The 22993-nt window shown below is 35.6% G+C and overlaps 1 protein-coding gene, 1 long non-coding RNA gene and 1 pseudogene across 7 annotated transcripts; 1 reads left to right on the top strand and 2 right to left on the bottom strand.

The window, feature by feature from the left end:
* Positions 1-987: 987 nt before the first annotated feature.
* On the bottom strand, positions 988-8252 carry LOC104107895 (probable metal-nicotianamine transporter YSL7; annotated as a pseudogene).
* A 1674-nt stretch (positions 8253-9926) lies between these two features.
* Positions 9927-18071, top strand: LOC108942983 (uncharacterized). The gene is made up of 2 exons (XR_011411848.1): positions 9927-10198; positions 17695-18071. It is a non-coding gene; the product is annotated as an uncharacterized lncRNA (long non-coding RNA).
* On the bottom strand, positions 14274-21125 carry LOC104121240 (thioredoxin X, chloroplastic). Of its 6 annotated transcripts, none has more exons than XM_018766552.3 (4): positions 20679-21125; positions 18064-18127; positions 17773-17866; positions 14274-14575 (listed from the first exon to the last, which is right to left on the bottom strand). In XM_018766552.3, exons 1-3 carry the CDS (start codon positions 21036-21038, stop codon positions 17814-17816), a joined length of 477 nt encoding a protein of 158 aa, XP_018622068.1. In that variant the 5' UTR covers positions 21039-21125; the 3' UTR covers positions 14274-14575; positions 17773-17813. The 6 variants fall into 6 exon arrangements, with proteins under 6 accessions (XP_018622068.1, XP_018622070.1, XP_018622069.1 ...); XM_018766553.3 differs by lacking the exon at positions 14274-14575 and adding an exon at positions 15654-15978; XM_018766554.3 differs by lacking the exon at positions 17773-17866 and having other exon boundaries at positions 20679-21124.
* Positions 21126-22993: the final 1868 nt, after the last annotated feature.

Consider the following 22993-nt stretch of genomic DNA (forward strand, 5'->3'; position numbering starts at 1 on the left):
AATGAGGGTATTATAAGAGATTGTAGTTGCTCTTACTCTCAGGTACTGTTTAGTTTCTACATGAAGGCCACTGGAAAGCGTGCGCTGCTATGCTTGAATCCTTATTGACCTTCTTCGCACAAAGCTTATCGATCAACTTCCTCCACCACATACCTGATAGCAACACGTTCTCCAATATGTCGAATGAATAAGGATGTTTGGCTAACTCGCTGTTCATCATTAGCACTAGGATGTGTCTGCTCTATTTCTTTCACATTTGGAAAACAACTATCCAAGTCTTGTGCAAACACAAAATGAACATAATATCCAACAACCCTACAGAAAATATGTGGGGAAGTAACTATTTGCTTGAAGGTTGCCACATAATTTGCATGTAGAACAACAAAACTTTCATATAGGAGTAGTGGATGTTCTTCCCCTTTAATTGCCTTGAGTTCGACTCTCAATGAAAGCACCAATGTAACAAATAGGAAAACTCCCCACTTTATTAATAAGAACTGGAACACTTTTGGCCAATGTCATTTATTAACTGCACAAGCTTAGGGACTTTGTTCCAGAGGACGTATATAGTCCAATACATTGGTAATATAGAGCTAGGAAGTCAGAACTATTCATCTGGAATCCAACTAAAAATGGACATTTCTCCAACTAATCTGCAATGCAATTAATCTTATTATGGCATTTGCTTGCCCTGTACAGTAACAACAGTATTATAGTGAAGTAGAAGCAAGACCAGCTTTAATAGGCATTTGACTGGTGTGTCAACAATGGTCAAAACAATATAATAGTACTAGAATCAGACTCTCTGATGGTCACCAGCATGGCTAAAAACCAGACCACTGATCATTTTTTGCAGGAGGAAAATCTTAATTAAAACAAGAAAGAAACTACACAATACATTGACGTTTAACTAAAATCATAATCCATTAGTAGTTGGTGCCAACGAAATTTGAAACACGCAAAATACGTCAAAATTTTCAAAAATGACAAGTACAGAAACACAACTTATATTAATTCTACTACTACAATAAATAGACAACTTAAAAACATGCTACGCTAAGAAGACTAAAATAACCAAAAGAATCAAAACTTAGACAAAGGGAGATAAAAAAGCTTAATTTGTACAACGATTATATGATCAGGAGGAGGAATGTGGGACTAAAATCAGTGATGAATTTTCATGCAAAATGGAGCTTTGACACCAGCTAGAGCAAGAACAGATGCTGGAATTCCCCACAAGGATTCACCACATATGCGACCAGAAGCCATTGCAGGTCCAAAATCTTTAGCTAGCTGCTTGTTCACCATTTCCCAAATGAATAGAATCAATGACCCTATACACATGTCAATGGCAAAGTACCCTCCAAGGTAAAATGGTATAGCCATGCACATTGGACTTGGGACAAACCGATAAATCCTATACTTGGTCTCGAATTTTTTCAGCAGCTGAGTCAGTATATTGATCACAATAGCAGCCACAAAGAACCAAATAGAGAGCCTGAGGCAATGCTTGGGAAGACTTCCAAAACCTTCCACGCCAAGTAGCGCGATTCCATGATATATCAATGCATATGATGCAGGGTATGAACCTTCTGGATCACCCAATTTATAGGCACTGTGGAAATCCAGAAGACTAGTGGTGTTATCACACAGCCCATGGCAGTTCCAATGACTTGGCTAAAGAACATGGAACGCGGCGATGTAAGCGTTAAGTAACCAGTCTTGAAATCTCCCATCAAGGCAGCAGTTGTGTCGAGTATGCTCATCACCAATCCACATGAAGCAGGGCCAGAAATCACTCCACCGTTTTGCAAACCAACCCAATAACTAAATATAAGGATTGCAATTTTTCCGTAATTTGAGGCCAAGGACCAATCAGTGAGGCCACTTCCATAAGAATTGCAGAAGGCCAAAACTGGAGCAATTACATAGGCAACCAGAATGTGATACCATTTCAGTGAGTGGAAGATAATTGGCACCACAATGATAGATATGACTGCAATACCAACGTATCCGCCAATGGCTTCCCAGATGGGGATCTGGTCTTTCAAGAAGTACTCGTTTTGTCTCTTCGTGTCATGGTCTTCTGAGGACTCTTCACCTGAATAATCTTCCTCTCCTGATAATTTCCTCTTTTTGAAATTTAAGGCTGTGACCACAACCATGTAAGTAAAATGGAATAGACCATCTCCAAGCATCATGGAAATTGCAATAAATACCCTATATCCTTGGATACCATGAAGACTTGACGCAGATAAGTGGTCAGAGTACCACTCGCCTTTCTTTGGCTCAATCATTGGCCACATAATAGCCCATGATATAATGGCACCAATTAGCAACGAAACATTGACCATGTAGGGGCAGAGCATACCAACTCCAACATATGTTGAGGAGAAATCAAAATAGAACCTCTTGGCATAGGCTTTGAAACCAAATGTAGGCAAGCTACCAAATCCGCAGCCATCTTCACGTGCAAATATCCACTGAACAGCCCCAAATATAAAGCTGAAGCCAAAGGATTTGAACAAGGAACCAACTTGTTTCTTTGCCAGCTTTGCTCCTTTAGGAGTGTGGAAACAGTTGATAAGGTATGCAGTTGCAGTTCCACTCGGATATGTCAACTTGTACTTGATAATCATCAACTTTCTTAGTGCCACAATTGAGAAGAGACAAGCAAAGCTGACAACAAGAAGAAAGGTGTTAGGATCGGGAACCCGGGTAGTGCGGAATTTAGCCAAACAACGGTATAATGACAATAACAAAGACAATGAAAGTTGATAATAACGGCAATTAAAGAATATAAAGAAGACACAAATTTAACGTGGTTCGGTCAAGGTGACCTACGTCCACAACCGGAGAGGAGCAATTTCACTATACCAACAAGAGTACAAAAAAAGAGTACAAAATTAGAGTAAATACTCTAATTAATCCCAAATACCCCAAGATAATAACCTCACAAGATCACTCCAAAGAAAGGGTTCACACAAGTATTTCCCAACACTCACTCTCTTACAAAATACTCTATAATGAAATAAAAGAGGAGAAAGAAAGACAAGAGTGAAAAGCTCTTGAATTGGTGTGCTTACAAATGAGGAGAAACTCCTCTATTTATAGCAAGAAATCATTGATCTAATAATGGATATTATGTCATGGCAAATTATAATGGATATTATGTCATGGCAAATGTCATGATCCACAAATTTGTTATAATGGATATTATGTCATGGCAAATGTCATGAACCACAAATTTGTTATAATGGATATTATGTCATGACAAATGTCATGAAAATTTGGCCATATTACAAATCTCCACATTGGCCTAATTTCAGCTTATATATAGTAAATTTGCTCCATCTTCTCCGCAAAAATCCCAATGGGCAAAATCATTCTTCATAAATGCCAATCAAGTTCAGGCAAAGCTTGAACTTGGACACTGGAAGAGGTTTTGTGAACATGTCAACACGATTGTCTCTAGTGTTGATCTTCTGAACAGAGACTTTTCTTTCGGCAATGGTTTCTCGGATGAAATGATACTTTATATTAATGTGCTCCGTCCTCTCATGATACATTTGATCTTTAGTCAAGTGAATGGCACTTTGACTATCACAGAAAATGGTAATACCACTTTGGTATAAACTGAGTTCCGCATTCTTTGATCGCCTCGGTCACTGCCATATATTTTGCTTCGGTAGTAGATAAAGCTACTACATATTGTAATGTAGCTTTCCAACTAATAGCGCAACCACCGATGCAAAATACATAGCATGTCAGTGATCTTCTTTTGTCAAGATCACCTGCATAATCTGAGTCTACAAAACCAACCAAAGTGTTAGTATTTCTCCCAAACTCCAAACATGTGCTTGAAGTACCTCGCAAGTATCTGAGAATCCATTTCACAGCATGCCAATGTGTTTTACCAGGGCAAGCCATATACCGGCTTACCAAGCTCACTGCTTGTGAAATGTCTGGACGTGTACAAACTATTACATACATAATACTGCCGACTGTGCTGGAATAAGGAACATGTGCCATGTACCTCTCTTCTTCCTCTGACTGCAGGGACTGAGCAGCTGATAACTTAAACTGAGCAGCAAGAGGGGTACTAACAGGTTTAGCATCTTTTATACCAAACCTCTCCAAGACTTTTTCCAAGTACTTCTTCTGGGTCAGGAATAGCTTGTTGGCTTTTCGATCTCTTTTGATCTCCATGCCAAGGATTTTCTTAGCTGCTCCCAAATCTTTTATCTCAAATTCACTTTTCAACTAACTTTTCAAATTGTGAATTTCTGTTAAATCCTTAGCAGCAATGAGCATGTCATCAACATATAATAATAGATATACAAACGAACCATCATTTAACTTCCGGAAGTAAACACAACTATCATACATGCTCCTCGAATAACCATGACCCAACATAAGGGAATCAAACCTTTTATACCATTGTCTTGGAGACTTCTTTAATCCGTACAAGGATTTCTTCAACAAGCAAACATGATCTTCTTTTCCTTAAATTTCAAATCCTTCGGGTTGATGGATGTATATTTGTTCCTCAAGTTCACCATGTAAGAAAGTTGTCTTAACATCAAGTTGTTCTAATTCCAAATCATACATGGCAACGAAGACAAACAAGACACGAATAGAGTTATGTTTAACAACAGGTGAGAAAATATCATGCCATCCTTTTTCTTGAAGACCCATTTGCAACCAACAATTCTTTTTCCTGATGGCGACTTCACAAGAGACCAAGTACCATTTTTGTGGAGATACTCAATTTCTTCATTCATTGCAGTCAGCCATTTGGTTGAGTCAGTACCAGAAACTGCTTCTGAATATTTTGATGGTTCTCTAATTTTTTCAGTTTTCTGTGCAACTGAAAATACAAATGCAACATAATCTCCAAAACTTAATGGTTGTTTACCTTCTATTCTTGGTCTATGTTTGGCTATAGAATACTCCTCTTCTTCTGGTTCAACTTCAGGAGTCTCAACTTCAGGAATTTCAACTTCTGTCTCAACTTCAAGAGTTTCAACTGTATTTTGCTCCAAAGTTGATGAGCTTGGCTCAGAAGGAATGCCAATCTCAATCTCCACCTGGTTCTGTGTACACTTTCCTTTATCTATATCACAAGAACTAGAAGACTCTTTTCTAGAATGTAACATAGAGGATTCATCAAAGGTTACATCTCTGCTAATTATAAATTTTGGTGTCATGGGATCAAGATACCATAGTCGGTATCCTTTCACCCCAGATGCATACCCAAGAAAAATGCACTTTTTAGCCCTTGGCTCTAATTTTCTATCATTTACATGCATGTATGCATGGCAACCAAATATCTTTAAATCTAAATAATTAGCAGGAGTACCTGACCGCACTTTCTCTGGAGTCTTAAAGTTCAAAGTTGCAGAAGGAGCTCGGTTGACAATATAACAAGCTGTAGAGATAGCTTCTGCCCAAAAGGCATTTGTCAACCCAGCATTTGAAATCATGCAACGAGCCCTTTCCTATTGAGTTCTATTCATCCTTTCTGCCACACCATTTTGATGAGGTGTCATTCTCACAGTACGATGTCGAGCAATTCCTTCATTCTTGCAAAATTCGTTTAATTCATCATTACAAAATTCCAAGTCATTATCCGTTCTAAGCCGCTTAACCTGTTTTTCTGTTTGCTTCTCAATCAAAATTTTCCATTGTTTGAAATTTAAGAAAATGTCACTTTTATTTTTCAGAAAATAAACCCAAACTTTCCTTGAATAATCATCAATGAAAGTTAACATATACCTGGCACCACCTTTTGATGGGGTACGTGAAGGACCCCAAAGATCTGAATGAATATAATTCAAAGTACCTTTTGTTCTATGAATCGCTGGAGATTTGAAGCTGACTCTTTTCTACTTTCCGAACATATAATGTTCACAGAACTCCATATTTTCGGTACTTTGGCCACATAAGAGACCTCTTTTGCTGAGGATGGAAAGACCTTTTTCACTCATATGCCCCAATCGCATATGCCACAATTTGGTGATGTCAAAATCTGATTTATCTGATATTGAAACTGCAGCAGCACCTGTAACAGTAGATCCCAAAAGAGTATACAACAGATCTGCGTGCTTTCATGATCATAAGAGCACCATGAGAAATTTTCAGAACTCCACATTCACCTGTGTACTTGCACCCAAGAGATTCTAGAGTGCCCAAAGAGATGCAATTTTTCTTCAAGTCAGGAACATGTCTAACATCGGTGAGAGTTCTCACCACACCATCGTGCATTTTGATTCAGACTGTACCTTTTTCAATAACTTTACAGGCAGCATTATTGCCCATCAAGATAATTCCACCTCCACTAGATTCATATGTGGTAAATAAATCCTGACTGGGACACATATGATAAGAACAACCCGAATCTAAAATCCACTCATTGTTAGATTTGAAACTATTATTAGTTGCTAAAAAAATAGTTCCCTTAGTCTCATCAGCAGCTACACTTGCGTCTGCAGTGCCATATTTTTGTGCTCATTTTTCTTTTCTGTATATTTTTCTTTGTTTTTCAATTTAAAGCATTCAGAAATAATGTGGCATTTCTTATGACAATATTTGTACATGACATTTATGTATCTGGATTTTGACCTTGATTTAGGTTTCTCACTACTTGAATCTTTCTTATTGGATCTACCTCTTATGAATAAGCCTTCCCCTTGGTTCCCAATAGTTTTTCCAGTAATATCTCTATCTATTTGTTCTTTTGATTTCAAAATAGATTTGATATCTTTATAAGAGATATTATCCTTTCCATAAAGCATAGTATCTCTTATATGTTTAAACGACAGGGGTAAGGAAACAAGCAATAACACAGCTTGATCCTCATCTTTGATTTCAGCATCTATGTTACTTAAATCGATAAGAAGAGAATCAAAAGTATCAAGATGAGTAAGTATAGAGGTACCTTCAGCCATACGAAAAGTATAGAGTTTTTGCTTTAGGTAAAGCCTGTTTTCTACTATTCTTTTCATATATAGGTTTTAAGCTTTTCCCATATACCTTTGGCTGAGCTTTCTGCTGCAACTTCACGCAAAACCTCATTTGAAAGATTTAAAATAATACCTGCTTTTCCCTTTTTGTCTATGACGATAAACTCCTCGTCTGTCATTTTATCCGGCATCTTCTCCTTTCCTTGTAGTGCCAAATCTAAGACATCCTAAATTAGGATAACTTCCATCTTTAATTGCCACATTCCGAAGTTTGCACTTCGGTCAAATTTCTCAACATAAGACTTTGTTAGAGTCATTTTGGCTATTTAAACTAACCCGGTTAGATCTGGCTTTGATACCAATTTGTTAGGATCGGAAACCCGGGTAGTGTGGAATTTAGCCAAACAACGGTATAATGACAATAACAAAGACAATGGAAGTTGATAATAATGGCAATTAAAGAATATAAAGAAGACACAAATTTAACGTGGTTCGGTCAAGGTGACCTATGTCCACAAGCGGAGAGGAGAAATTTCACTATACCAACAAGAGTACAAAAAAGAGTATAAAATTAGAGTAAATACTCTAATTAATCCCAAATACCCCAAGAGAATAACTTCACAAGATCACTCCAAAGAAAGGGTTCACACAAGTGTTTCCCAACACTCACTCTCTTACAAAATACTCTATAATGAAATAAAGGAGGAGAAAGAAAGACAAGAGTGAAAAGCTCTTGAATTGGTGTGCTTACAAATGAGGAGAAACTCCTCTATTTATAGCAAGAAATCATTGATCTAATAATGGATATTATGTCATGGCAAATGTCATGAGACACAAATTTGTTATAATGGATATTATGTCATGGCAAATGTCATGAAAATTTGTGCATATTACAAAAGGGAAGCATCCAACTAATATCAAGCTTCTTAGTATTATTTGGGGTATTTCCTGCATCAGCCTGAGCTGCTATGAATGGACTCATTCCCAACATATAACTTGCTGTTCCGCTGCTAAAAGCAATGCCTTGTAAAAGGCTGCTTCAATTTTCCAAACTTCTCAATAACAGCCGTCCATGACCTAATCATGGCGAGCCCCAAGATCCCCGCGGCCACGTTAACACCAGTCGTCAGATTCAGTTTGCAAACAATGAAGTTGAACACAACGCTCAGGATCAACGATCAAGCCAGTCACCATTGACCTCAACGTTATTTGCTTCTCCCACGGTGGTACTTCTTTATCCTTGAATGCATATTCTGTTAATTCATTATCTCCACTTTCCACGTCCATTGTTGATTCTCACACACACACACTCTACTCTTTTTTTTGTTCTTTCTTTGGGTTTGTTCAAATATGATTGAAAGAAAGATAAGAAAGAAAGATCAAGGTTTGTACTATTTGATGATTTCTTCTTCTACGTAAATGGTATATTTATTGCTGGAGTTTTTGGCCAATATTGTAGGGTGGGTCTATTTTGGTCCCTCAAATATAACTCTGAGTATATTTAATCCCTTAAATCTGCTAAAGTGGAGCACATTTAGTGTCACCGACACAATATGTTCAAAAACTAACGGTGTTACCCAACTCTGATTCATGAAGCAAATCTTCTGCTCTAAAGCAAAATGGTTCCTCTCCTTTTATTGGATAACGCAAATTATCACTTTAATTTCTCATTTTTAGATAATGTCTTCTAAAATTTTGACCTTGAAAATATCCCCTTCTGTGCCAGTTTTCAATGAGAAAATGACACTGTATAGCCGCTGCAAAAATAATAGGCAGAAATGTATAAAATTTGTATATATATATATACATTTAAAATTTTCGGTTGATTTTTCCAAAAAAAAAAGTTAAAATTTGAAAAAAAATAGAGCTGCCAAGATTACTTCTAGGCATATTATTGAAGCAAATGAATAACCAGGTTGTATTATCACTTTTATTCCGTGCCAGAAACTATTTACATGTGATAGCGGAAAAAGTATATAAAATTTGTCTATTAACATTCAAAATGTATGTATGTATATATATATATATATATATATATATATATATATATATATAGAATTTTATACATTTTTTTTGCTATTATTTTTACAGCGGCTATACAGTGCCATTTTCTCATTGAATACTGGCACAGAAGGAGATATTTTCAAGGTCAAAATTTTAGAAGATATTATCTAAAAATGAGGAATTAAAGTGATAATTTGCGTTATCCAATAAAAGGAGAGGAAACGTTTTGCTTCTGAGCAGAAGATTTGCTTCCTGAATCAGAGTTGGGTAACACCGTTAGTTTTTGAATACATTGTGTCAGTGAGACTAAATGTGCTCCACTTTAGCATACTTAAGGGACTAAATATGCTCAGAGTTATATTTGAGGGACCAAAATAGACCTACCATCAAAGATATGAGACAATATTGGCCAAAAACTCTTTATAGCCGCAAGGGATGGATCATCTTTGAAACCAAAACCAAAATGGTTTAGGAGAGGTCTCTAGGGTCTTTCGTGAATGAACTCCCAAGGAGTAATCCTAAACCTAAACCTACTAGGTACTTCCAAATAGGCTGGCTTAAAATTTTTAAAAACACTGTATATCATTCAAAATCTTAGTATATCTACTTTTTCTTAACGTTTTTCCTTAGATTAAGGTTCATTCTTCCACCCATATATTTCTATGGAGTAATAAATATTTCTTAGAACATGAAAAAATGTTAATCTAATACATATTTGAACCAAAATTGATTGATCAAGCGATACAAGTTATTCCTTTTTTTAACAGGATAGATTGGTAGTTTAAAGAGATGGAGAATGAGTACATTCCTTCAAGTTTGACTACTTGTGTTTTAGAAGTGTTTTTTGGGCGAGTCCCGGGCCAGGGCATAGTAAAACATACCTGAACGATATGGGGGAGGGGAGGAGCTAGCCAAAGTATCACAAGACGTAAACCCAATTGTCTTGGCGCTGAGCAAATTTTTCTTTTGGGACGCAAGCCTAGAAAACATCTCCAAATAAGATTGAAATTGCTAAACAGTCCTTAATTCAATACGAAAAATAAAAAATCAGCATGTTATTAAATTTTAAAAAGTTAAAAAAATTTAAAAGTCAAAAGAAGAATTTATTCTTAGCTCTAATTTTTATTCTCTTTTTGTCTTCTATCGGGTAAAGGGGAAATGATCATTTACAAACTACAAAGCAAAATGCATCAACCTTCATCGCTTGCTCTGGTTCGACGCTTCTGATTGTATATTCCTTTTTCGCTTTTTATTTTCAAAGTTTGATTAGTTTTTTCTAGATGAAGTATTTCCCATTAGCTTTTTAATCAATTGTTGATCCTGATTAGCACATAAAATGAAGTACTTCTATACATATATATATATATATATATATATATATATATATATATATATATATATATATATATATATATATATATATATATATAATTTTACTTTCTTTTACTATTTATTTTTATTATATTATTTTATACGATATAAAAAATTAAAGTTTCATGGGCTTACGTCTAGCGTCTTGAGGTTTACGTCTAGCCCCATATCAGCTAAAATCTCGCTCGGTCGCTTCTTTTAAAACATTGGTTTAAAAGAAGAATTTTGCGACACAGTTGAAATGGATGGTCAACTTTGGTAAATAACAAACGTTACATTAGTCATGCATTTCATCACCACTTTGTGAAAGAATTGTTAGACATATCTACTAAAAGAGATTAGAGCAAGCGGGTGAGGCCCTCAATTTAGTGACTTTCCCTCAGCCTGCTTTTTTATTTTTGCTTAAGCTTTCGTGATCTTTGGGATTAGTAATTGGATACCTGAGCCCCAAAAAATTTCAAAGGAATAGCTTCTACGATAATAGGCATAAACACTAAATACTCCATTATTCAAATTAAAATACAAATACTGAAAACGCCTTTGATCTCTAACGTAATAAAATTAATCTAGAGCCAAACCATATGACTATTCTAATTATTAATAGTACTTTAAGTAGAAAATAGGACTCCACTAGCTATCTATAGAACTCAACTACATATATAATTGTTCGACACATTTCACCTTTATTAATATTGTATTAGTTTTATTAAAAAATTTAAATAATTAAATATGAACATCATTGGAGAGTTCAACAACAACAATCATCCAGTAAAATTTCGCGGTTGCAAGGTCTAGGGATGGTAGTGTGTGCGCAGACCTTACCCCTACCCGGATGGAGTAGAGAAGTTTCCAATATACCTTCGGCTCAAGAAAACGAAAAAGGGGAAAAGAGAAAATATATCAATACCATCAACAGAAACCATAGAAATAATAATAGTATCATAAGAACCAAAAAATAGATGAAACGCAATAACAATAACCAGTAAAGAAGGCCCGGTGCTATGAAAAATAGAAGAATAGTGCGAACACAACATTAACTGCTGGCAGTCTAAGACAAACCCTATCAGACTAGCCTCTCACCCGGTACGAAGTAGAAAAATACTTAACTACCTCATAACCTACAACCTTAATGCTCGACCTCCACACCTCCACACATCATTGGAGAGTTCAAAATTAAATAATTTTATTATATTTTATAACATAAGCAAATTGAAAAAAAAATAAGTTTTTGAAAATTTCAATTGATTCTCAACAAAATAGCTTTATTAAAATTTTAGTTAATGAAATATGAGCGAAAAGAAATGAAAAAAAAAAAAAAAAAGAAAAGCATACTGAAACATGAACATCATCAGAGAGTTCAAAATTAAATAATTTTATTATCTTTTATAACATAAGCAAATTGAAAAAAATAAGTTTTTGGAAATTTCAATTGATTCTCAACAAAATAGCCTTATTAAAATTTTAGTTAATGAAATATGAGCGAAAAGAAAAGAAAAAAAGCATACTGAAATATGAACATCATCAGAGAGTTCAAAATTAAATAATTTTATTATTTTTTATTACATAAGCAAATTGAAAAAAAAAAGTTTTTGGAAATTTCAATTGATTCTCAACAAAATAGCCTTATTAAAATTTTAGTTAATGAAATATGAGTGAAAAGAAATGGAAAACGAAAAAGAAAAACGAAAAAAAAGTTTTGCTTGGAGATGGGAGTCAAACTCGCGACGTTAGGGCCCAAGACTCCCTTACCACCAACCATTCAACCAATTGACATACAGATTTGAGTAAAAAGTGAAAACTGAAGAAAATAATGGAGTGTGTGTTGGGCAGGAATAAAACCCAGGCACCGGAGGTCATGGGCACTATTCTACCACCCACCTAACCGGAAAAATAGCACCGGCTAGCCAGTTTTCGGACTGATAATTCAAAAATAGTCAACGTTTACAAAGTCATTGAAAAATAGTCACTATTTTGCTGCAACACGGACTGGTCCAGCATAATATACTGGAGATTGGTGCATCTGTGTATGAACTTCCAACATATTATCCTGGACCGGTATATTATACTGGAACTCCAGTATATTATACTGGAATATTTTTCGGATTTTGAACAGTGTTTTCGTTCAGATTTATCTTTACATTAAAAGTGGCTAAATTTTGATTATTTTTGAAACTGTGGCTATTTTTCAATTACCACTTATAAATCTGGTTATTTTTAAATTTCTCCCCCGGAAGAGCCAACCAATATTTTGGTTCTTTAGGTGCTTCATAATTTACTTAACAACACTTAGGAGTCGTTTGGTTGCCGGTTAGAGTTATGCAGGTATTAGTTATACATGTATTAGTTATGCAGGAATAAGTAATACAGTGATTAATTATGCATGTATTAGTTATGTAGGGATAAGTTATGCAAGGGTTGAGTTATGTTAGGATTAATTATGTATGGATTAGTTATGCAGGGATTAGTAATATAAATGTAATGTGAGTGTTATTTATTATTAGCTTACTTTATTTTATTAAAATTGTTAGTATAGTTTAAATATATATTTTTAAACAAAAAAAATACAAGCTTGAATAAAGAGTATTCTTGTCATTTTGTATTTTAATACAAGTATTCCTAATGCATGTATAAGTTATTCCACCTTATATCCTGCATAAATAATACATAAATTCCCTCATAACTTATACATGTATTAGTTATGTGGAAAAAAAAAATATGAACCAAACATTGTATTAATAATGCTATATTTTTTTGTGAAAAAGAGGAAAAAAATAATCAAACATTGTATAATTTATGCTAGCTTCTATGTGGAGTTATTTTTTCCCCCTTCTTTTAACCAAACAATGTATAAAGTTATCCTAGTGTTAATACATGGATAATTTCTCTCTAACCGGCTACCAAACGACCCCTTACTGCATAACGCATGTTATACATGCGTTATGTATCACTGCACTCACAACGTCCGTTAACCTCGTCCATGATTCCAAACATACATAGTGCATGCAACACTTGCCCTATACGTACTTGTGTTTTCATTTCTTACATACTATTTTGGTTCTTCAAATTATTTTTTGTGTTATTTTGATTCTGTTCTCGCCTTTGTAGATCAGATCAGAGTCTGAAATTAAAGGAACGTAAAATGCAACTTGTAGAATCAAAATAACATGAAAAAAATATATAGAACCAAACTGCATATAGCGCATGGGATATATGCTCTATATGTGTCTGGGCTAACGACCAGCCGAACGCCTGTTAGCTTTATCCAAGGGCATATAGCGCATACGCCCCATGCACTATATGTGCCAGTTTTAACATAAATTTGCTACTTCTCCCCTATTCACACCATTATTCATAAAACTTAGAATGCTAGGCTTTCACCACCAGTTCTTTTCCTTCAAACTTGTAAGGTCTAGCAGCGAACGATGTCTGGTTAAGAAGATGTACTAGGTGTTTATGCGAAAAACGTTGAATCTTGATGCTTTCATGGCCCCCCTCCAATTCGGTTCGCAAATGATGGATTTATGGATACTATGTGAGTAATAAATATGTAGATTTATATTTTGTTATTCTAATAATTATTCTAGAAGATGATACACCGATTATCATTTATTTTGATGTACTAGTCTCTATGCGCGTGTACAACAGTTCAATAAGTGCAAACTTCTTTTAAAGAAAAAAACATAAATTTACTTATTAAAAATATTATTTGAGATATAAAAAATAATAGTTAAAGAAAAAAGCGTGGTAAAAGAAATTGTTGATTGCTGATTCTATTAGCCAACTTAATAAAAGAACAAACTCTAATCCATTCTTATAAATACCTTCTTGAGCTTTATAATTATAAACGTAAGAATAACGTCACGACCTAAATCCCACCACAAGAGTCGTGATGACACTTAATTTCTAAAACTAGATAAGCCGATCACTTAACATCATTTAAATCAATAAAAAATAATATAATAAAGCAGAGTTTAATATAAAAACGTAAATAGAATCAATACAAGCCAAAGTGGCAATACTCAACATAACTCCCCAAAACTAGGCAGTAGAGAGTCACGAGCTCTAACTGAATACATATGAATATCTCAAATATACAATATTGTTCGGATATAAGAATGACAATATCAATATAAGGATAGGACTCCAAAGGGCTGCAACGGTCAATGCAGCTACCGTGAATCCTCACGGTCAATGACACTCTCACTGCCAAGATCCGCTACCTCCAACACCTAGATCTGCACAAAAATATACAGAAGTGTAGTATGAGTACACCACGACCGGTAACTAGTAAGTATCAATACTAACCTCGTTGAAGTAATGACGAGCTTCAAGTCATATGATACTCACTAGTCAAAATAACTTGTGCAATAAATCAAAGACTGGAAACATAAAGTATAACAAAAACAATAACAATAATCTCATCGAAACAAGTGATAACAATTAAATACAAGAAACAATTCAGCTTCAACAACAAGCCATTAAATAGAAATACACACATATGGCACCTCGTACCCATATTATCAGTCACACTCGCACGACAAAGACCTCGTGCCACAATACCAATCACACTTGCACGGCAAAGACCTCGTGCCAATATTAATCACACTCGCACGGCAAAGACCTCGTGCTCGCACGGCAAAGACCTCGTACCACAATATAATCACACTCGCACGGCAAAGACCTCGTGACATAATATAATCACACTCGCATGGCAAAGACCTCGTGTCAATACCCAAACAATCCGCTCAACATGTTTACATGTACCACAAAATTGCGCGCAAACAATAATATCAAAGTTTTTATCACTGGATATGAGTTCATAAATTATCAACAAAGTGCACAACGATATGAAAAGTAGTAAAATACGGACGGATATATCAAATTACGTAGGCCCCAAATCAAAAAAAGTGGGCAATGAGATCATGCCATCAGCTACATGGCATGCCAAGTCAAGTCAACTTTTCAATATAACACCATATAAAATGATACACTTTGGCCAATCAAATGGAAGCGTATCACATTGGTTTGTAATTTCAACAGACCAATCATATCAAAGCAAATGCCTTTGTCTTTATCACAATTCTTCTATTCTACGATTATATAATGAGGACGAACATAAAGACATCAAGCCACCAGAAGGAACGGTAGAGAAGCTCTAAAGAAAAGCAATCAAAGTCATCCTCTATATTTGTGATCTTTCTGTTTATGATAGCTGAATCTCTAATCTTGATCCGTGGCGATCATCAAGTTGTTCGTGACGCACAAAAAATTCAAGATCAAGCATCAAAATAGAAACAAAGATGGCACGTGAGAGAGAGGAAAAGGGGAGTGGGGACCAGGTTAAGAATTGGACTAAAAAAGTTACAAAGAGACCCGACCAGACATACAACATAAAAATCTCCATAAATCCAAACAGAAATCCTTGTCTAGGTTCGACCACAAAATCATTTGAAATAACAACTGTCCTCTATCGAATCTCTTCAACTGATCATGGTTGCATGATCAAAATGTGTAAAGTGTCCCCATCTCGTCCAGTATCCTGAAATCTCCTAGTCCTGTAAAAGACCCTCTCACCCTTCAGCTTTGACAATAAGTGCTTGTGAAATGATGCTCCACAAACTTTGGGCACAAACTTATCCTGTCATAGCATCAACAGTTAGCTAATTAAGCAAGGGTACCAATTGCCTTCACATTCACTCATTTGGCTAGTCCATAAAGAACCATACACTAGAGTGAGAAAGTAATTGATGTCCACAGGCCTTCATCGGAGATCAATAGATTCTGTTCATTCAGATAGTTACAGAAAAGAAACACCACAAAATGGTTGAACAATATTGCCAAAGGACATCAACAACTCTACCAATCTAGCACCTAAGCAATTGACACCAGCACCACTTTTCATGTGGCATTTTAGTAAAAGCCTATAGATCCAAACGAGAAGTTGGTCCTGAAACTTTTCGCCAATCGGATGCGTGAGTTATTTCCACACATTTCCACATAGAATCACAGAGACAGGGGTTATTGACAAGCAGGTAGAGAAGAAAGAAAATATCCTTTTAAAAGCCGCAAACAAGCTGCATATCTTTCTTTTTTCCGAAGATGGGGCTGATAGGCTCCGATTAAGAGTCATTCGTGTATCATCTAAAGAGTGAATAGGGCTTATGGAACAACTGAATATTGACACCTCACAAGAATAGTTTTTATTGTGGTTTTTTAGCGGTAAGGATGAATTAGACTTGACACAATCCCAAATAGGAAAACCTCAAAACTCTCTAAAACCATTCAAGCTTCGAATAAAATCCATATGCAAATTACCAGGATAAGGATATACTGCACTCAATTCTATGATTCTGGACCACAAGATAATTTCATCAGCAGCAGCGGAATAGGTCATGGCTTTTTTAAATAGAATCTTGGCTCAAGTAAAATAGGAATCCGTAGCTGATGACCAATAGGCCAACCTTCTAATGATACTAAAAGAGGGGATACAATATTACCTTTGTGTTCCACTTTTGTAGTCTAATGATAAGTTGATGTTTCTAGTTGAGGCAATTTCTTTTATAATTGACTTCATTTTATTCTAGGCAACAAGGATGGACAACTAAGACAGGTAATAAAATAGGATCTGTACAAGGCAAAGGGGAAGAAAACAAGGGAAAAATCAATTGCAAAATGGATAAGTACTAGAGAGAAAATTAAACTTCCATCAAAACTGTTTTGATGAAAGACATATCAAAACTATTGTTAGGGGGAAAAGGACAACCAGACTTCTAGAGAGCATGTTCAGGGCGATGTTCACAAAAGTCCCCTGTTAAGCCCAACTATGCCAAGAAGTGGTAACTGACCCTTAATTGTTGCAAATAATGCAGCTTCTGAAACTGTTTAACAACAGAGGAAGTGACAAAAGGTTGTAAATTGAGAGTCATCTGGCAAAAGCTCAGTTCCTAGAATAGACAGATGAGAACTACTATAACTTCGATATCACCAACTTTCTTCGTATTATTAGCTGCCAGCTGCAAGATACCATGCCCCAGTCAGAAGTAACTGAATGGTCCTCATTTTCTTAAAATGCAGGTAAATCAAGTGGATGATCCTACAATTCTTAAGTTGAACTTTGACATATCAAGAAGCAGATCCACAGATTGGTCGTTAACTGCTATTTGTACCTCTAAGTATGGTGCCTTAAAGGCATAAAAGATGAACTTGCCCCGTGTGCAGAACATCTGCATCACTTCTGCAAATGTCCTTTCATACTCAAAAATCATGTGTCCATATAATTAGAATCCATGTCTCAGCACAGAATGTAATCTTCAAAGATCGAGTTACACTGGAAGAAATTCATTTCCTCATGAAGCTTCCGGACAGTGAACCAGTGAAGCAGAGAAAGGTTACAGCGAGTTTACTCATGAAAATACCCTTGAGCATACATTACCTTAGCGTGATTGGAAACTCAATGAGCTTGTACAAGAGTAATCAGATGCGATGTAATACTCCAATTTTACTGTATAAAGCTAGCTTGCTGGTGCCTGCATAGATTGTGCAAGTAAGAAGGAGTGACAGATCATTAACTTCTAACGGGGTATAGACCTAGCACTCAAGGCTTCTGAATGAGTAACAAGGAGCAGCAGATTACTGTAACTTCTAACACGGTACCGTCATAGCGAATCAGAATCAATCCACAGAGAAAATGTATAAAGCCACTTGAAACTTTCTAAATATTTACCAGAGAAACGCTCCTCGCACTGACATCTGATAGTTATGCTAATGAGTAAAGGAAAGATACATATCTGCAGTGCCAAAGACAAGCACGAAATGGAAAAAAAAAGTGAAGTTAAGAGTCAACTGCTTCTAGCATGTGCAGAAAAAGACAGGCATAAAATCGATGATGCTCTTCAAATTAAACCAAATTACATAACTTTGAAAAACACAATTATTTTTATCTTATAGACAGCTCAAATATACAAATACAAAACAGGTCATCGCCCACAGACAACTAAAATATACAATGCATCCCCGCTACTCTTGGCCAATCAAGGAAGCAAATAAAATTACAGGCAATTTCAGGATACTAACATTGACCAGACAAAAAGTGCATCCCATCATAAAGTGATGAAGATACCAGGACCGCTAAACTTTTGCCCAAATACTATGCGATAGAAACTGTCTTTAGAAGTCCATCAAGATACTCCTTGAGTTTAACTTTTGTTATCGCACCTTCCCTTTTACTATCTGGAACTTCCTTTCCATCTTTGAAGAGAATCAAAGTTGGCAATCCATAAACTTTGAACTCTTCTATGAGCTTGGGATTTTCATCATGATCTATCTTAACAACAGTGATCTTTTCTTTATACTCCTGACAGTTAAGAGAAAAGGAAACACAGTGTCAGGGGAAAGCAACAACAACAACAACAACCCAGTGGAATTTCACAAGTGGGGTCTGGGAGGAGGGTAGTGTGTACGCAGACCTTACCCCTACCTATGAAGGTAGAGAGGCCGTTTCCGAAAGACCCTTGGCTCAAGAACGTAAAAAAAATAAAAAAAAATAAAATGGAGCAATAGAGAAACAATAGCAACAACAATGTAATAAGACAGTGTAAGCAAATAATACAACGGATAATGACAGAGATCCAAGGAAATGAAACAAGATTAGTGCCAATCTCACTGCTAATACTGACATACCGTATATAAACAAGGGACTAGGAATAGGAAGGTACCCGACTAGTAAAACTACTACTAGTAAGACAAGGCAAACTCTAGACTGTCTATCAACCCACCACCCTAATTTTCGACCTCCACACCTTTCTATCGAGGGTCATGTCCTCGGTAAGTTGGAGCAAAGCCATGTCCTGCCTAATCACCTCACCTCTGGAATTGCTTAATGATTCTAGATCAACACGAGAAGTTACAATGTCATTATGCTAAAGTATTTATATGAAAAGAAGCCCTCACTCATTGGATCCATCATGAAAATTTCTCAATTCTTACATATGTCGAAGCTCTATTTTAAGCTACAGAGTTGTCCCATGGTGCTTTCTGGCTTAAAGGCTTTTGGACGCTGCACTAGAGACATCATAGCTTGGAATGTCTTTTTTCGTTTGCTTTAGCAAATTGACGAAGAGTTGCCAAAGATTGACTTAATCTTTGCTTTTCGTATTGGTAATGATCTAAAATGATACAAGTAATAATGTGTAAGGAAGCAAAACATATAAAACCAAGTTTCTTCTCTATAGATACAAGAAAAAGGGCATGATCATAGTAGTTATTTCAGTGAAAATCTAACATTTCATTGAATTATACTACATGAGGTATCAAAGGAAAGGGCACAAAGCAAATGATTCAGATACCTTGTACTCAATGCTTGAGATTAAAAATTAAAAACCTTTAAAACCCTAATAGACAAAGTAGTCCAATATTGAGGCTAAAATTAAGTCCTAGGATTTGTTTGCTGCGGCAGAATGCTGAATTTGCTTAATATTTACCAATAGCGCTTAATCCAATTCATCTCAGCATTTGACAAAAATACATGTGCAACTATCACATTTATACATGTGACCTACTACTCATGAGACTGTTTGGTGGAGGATTTTCTGTGAAAAATGTTTTTTCCTGGGAGATAAATTTTTATATTTCGCATCCAAGGGTGTGGTCCAGTGTTCAATGAAGTAGGAGGAGAACCATGAGGAGGTCTTAGGTTCAAAACCCAACACAGTAAAAAAAAAAACACTACGGTAATTTTTTCCCATTAGTATAAGCCTTGGTGGACAGAGTTAACGGTACTTGTTCTAGTGTGAGGTAGCATATACACAGTAGAATAGTCGAGGTACGTGCAAGCTAGCCCAGACACCATCATCATCATATATAATACTTCCCCCCGCACCAATTAATGTGATGCATTTTCGTTTTTAGTCTGTCGAAAAAGAGTGATATCTTTCTATATTTCGAAACAATTTCACTTTATACTCTCCATTTATCCTTAATGAGATGGTTTATAGTCACATAAATATCTATGACTTGTTTTAGAACACAAGTTTCAAAAGTTTAATTTCTTTCTTAAACTCTATGCTCCGTCAAAGTGCATCACATAAATTGGAACCGAGGGAGCACTTAATAATTTTCCATATTTCGTCTTGAACAAAACATTTCAACAATTCAAGTTAAGAAAGTACCACAAATGATTTTTGAGCCAAAAATTAATATTTTCCATCATACCAAACACACATTTATCAGTTTAACAGGCTCAGTGAAGAAAGAAATTGACAAGGGGGAAATTGAAGCTTTAATGCAATATAATTCCAATAACACTACATAAATAAAGAGGTAAAAACGAATAAGAAGAACCTCAGCAACGGATTCCATAGCAGGACCAATCAAGCGGCAGGGCCCACACCAAGTGGCAACGAACTCCACAAGGACGGGACGATCAGACTTCAAAACGACGTCGGAGAACTCGTCCTCCTTTATCTCCCTTAAGCCACCACACCTTATCCTCAACGTCGTCGTCGAAGAAGAAGAAGAAGTTCTAAATCCTGGCTTCCCTCGAGTTCCGTTAGATAACCAGAGCTTCTTGCAAACCAAAGAAGAAGAAGAAGTGAATGAGCACGTTGTATTAACGGAGGATATAAGTGAACAACGAGCCGGAGATAATGGCAAAGGATAAGGAACCCTTGAAGTTGAGGTGGTGGAAGCCATTGCTGCCATCGCTGAATGCTTTGACAGTTCCCCCAATGGAAACTTGAGTTATCGCTAAAAGAGTAAAGAAGGTTCGGTCCACAACTTCACTAGCGAGGCAGAATTAGATGCTCCGCGCTCCAATAATGTATAAATGGTGTCCAATGGTACACGGACACGTAGTTAGATTAAGTTGGCGTACCAATTATAATAATGGGATAATATTCCCTCCCTCCACAATACTATATTTTTTCACAAACCTCCACAATGATTATGTTCAAGTAAAAATAAAATATCTAATTGTCGATTTAAATTCACAAATTAACTTTATAGATATTTTGGAAAGATATCTTTTATATACTAGAAATTACATTGAAGTGAAATAAATTGTATTTTTTATAAGTAACAATGTTAATATTTTTTTTTTTGAAATATTCTACGGATATTATTTAATTTTTAAAATATTAATATTATCATGAGAATTAAGAGAGATTATCTTGTAACATGCATCACGAAAATTAAATTATCAGTAAATTAATTGGAAATTAAGGAGTTCTTGCTAATAATTGGGTAATAGTGACACCTCATTTACGTATCAAAAAATTAATATTATTAGGATTCGATTTACCATTATCCTTTTGATTATTTCTTAAAAATTAAGTTCAAAAGTACCAAAACAGTTAATAATATACCGGACTCAGGACCCGTTCTTTGAATTTTTTTTTCTAAACTGTGTATGTCCATGAAATTTTGCAAGTTTTTTAAAAATATTTCGAAAACGAATTTTTCAAAAACTAAATTTTCAAAATTTTCAGTATTTTTTTTCCCACTCACAAAATTGAAATGCATGACCAAACATAATTTCAAATTCTAAATATTATGTTTCAACTTAGTTCCGAATATAATTTTTTTCAAAAATTTTAATTTTTATGTCCAAGCGCTTGCTTAACATCTTATTCCCAAATTACATCAAAGTGCAACTCTATACATTCTAAAAAAATAGACACATGACCTGGCGGGAATTTTTTGGATAAAATAGGGGCAAGTGGTTTACTGCGTTCTAAAGTGGAAATAGCCCAGCTTTCGTTTTGGGTGGCTAGAATGTGCATACGTGGATCCTCAAGGTGACATGATGAACAGGAGCCTCCTATGTACCATTTTATGTGATCTTAAAATTTGAGAAGTTATATTGTTTTTTTCAAGGCCAAATACCTATACGACCCTTAAACTTGGCTCCAACTTCCATTTTAACATCTCAACTTAAGTCAATACATATTGATCACTCCAACTCCAATAATAATGTGTCTATTAAATACCTCATATAATATGCTTAAGTAAGTTCAGCCGCGTGAACTGGACGCACAATGACATGACAAAACGCACGAAGCACAAAATGCCACATGACTTTTTGTAACGACCCAGTCGATTGTTTTGAGAATTTAAGTCTCGTTCGGCGGCATAAGGCCCTGCGCAGTTTCGTATTATGTGTATTGACTTGCGTGCGTGGTTGAATTAAGTTACCGAATGATCCGAAGTGATTTGGGACACTTAGTCCCTAAAACGGAAGCTTAAATCTTTGAATTTTTACCGTAGTCAGAACTTTGTGAAGACGACTCCGGAATGGAGTTTTATCGGTTCTGATAGCTCCGTATGGTGATTTTGGACTTAGGAGCGTGTCCGAAAAATTATTTGAAAGTCTATAGTGGAATTGGGCTTGAAATGGCGAAAATAGGAAGTTTAAGTTGGAAGTTTGACCGGGGAGTTGGCTTTTTGATATCGGGGTTGGAATCCAGTTCTGAAAATTTTCATAGGTCTGTTATATCATTTATGACTTGTGTGCAAAATTTGAGGTCAATCGGACTTGATTTGATAGGTTTCGGCATCGAATGTAGAAGTTAAAATTTCTTAGTTTCATTAAACTTGAATTGGGGTATGATTCGTGGTTTTAGCGTTGTTTGATGTGATTTGAGATTTCGACTAAGTCC

This window comes from Nicotiana tomentosiformis, chromosome 11 (genome assembly GCF_000390325.3).
Source record: "Nicotiana tomentosiformis chromosome 11, ASM39032v3, whole genome shotgun sequence".
Taxonomy (NCBI): Eukaryota; Viridiplantae; Streptophyta; class Magnoliopsida; order Solanales; family Solanaceae; genus Nicotiana; species Nicotiana tomentosiformis.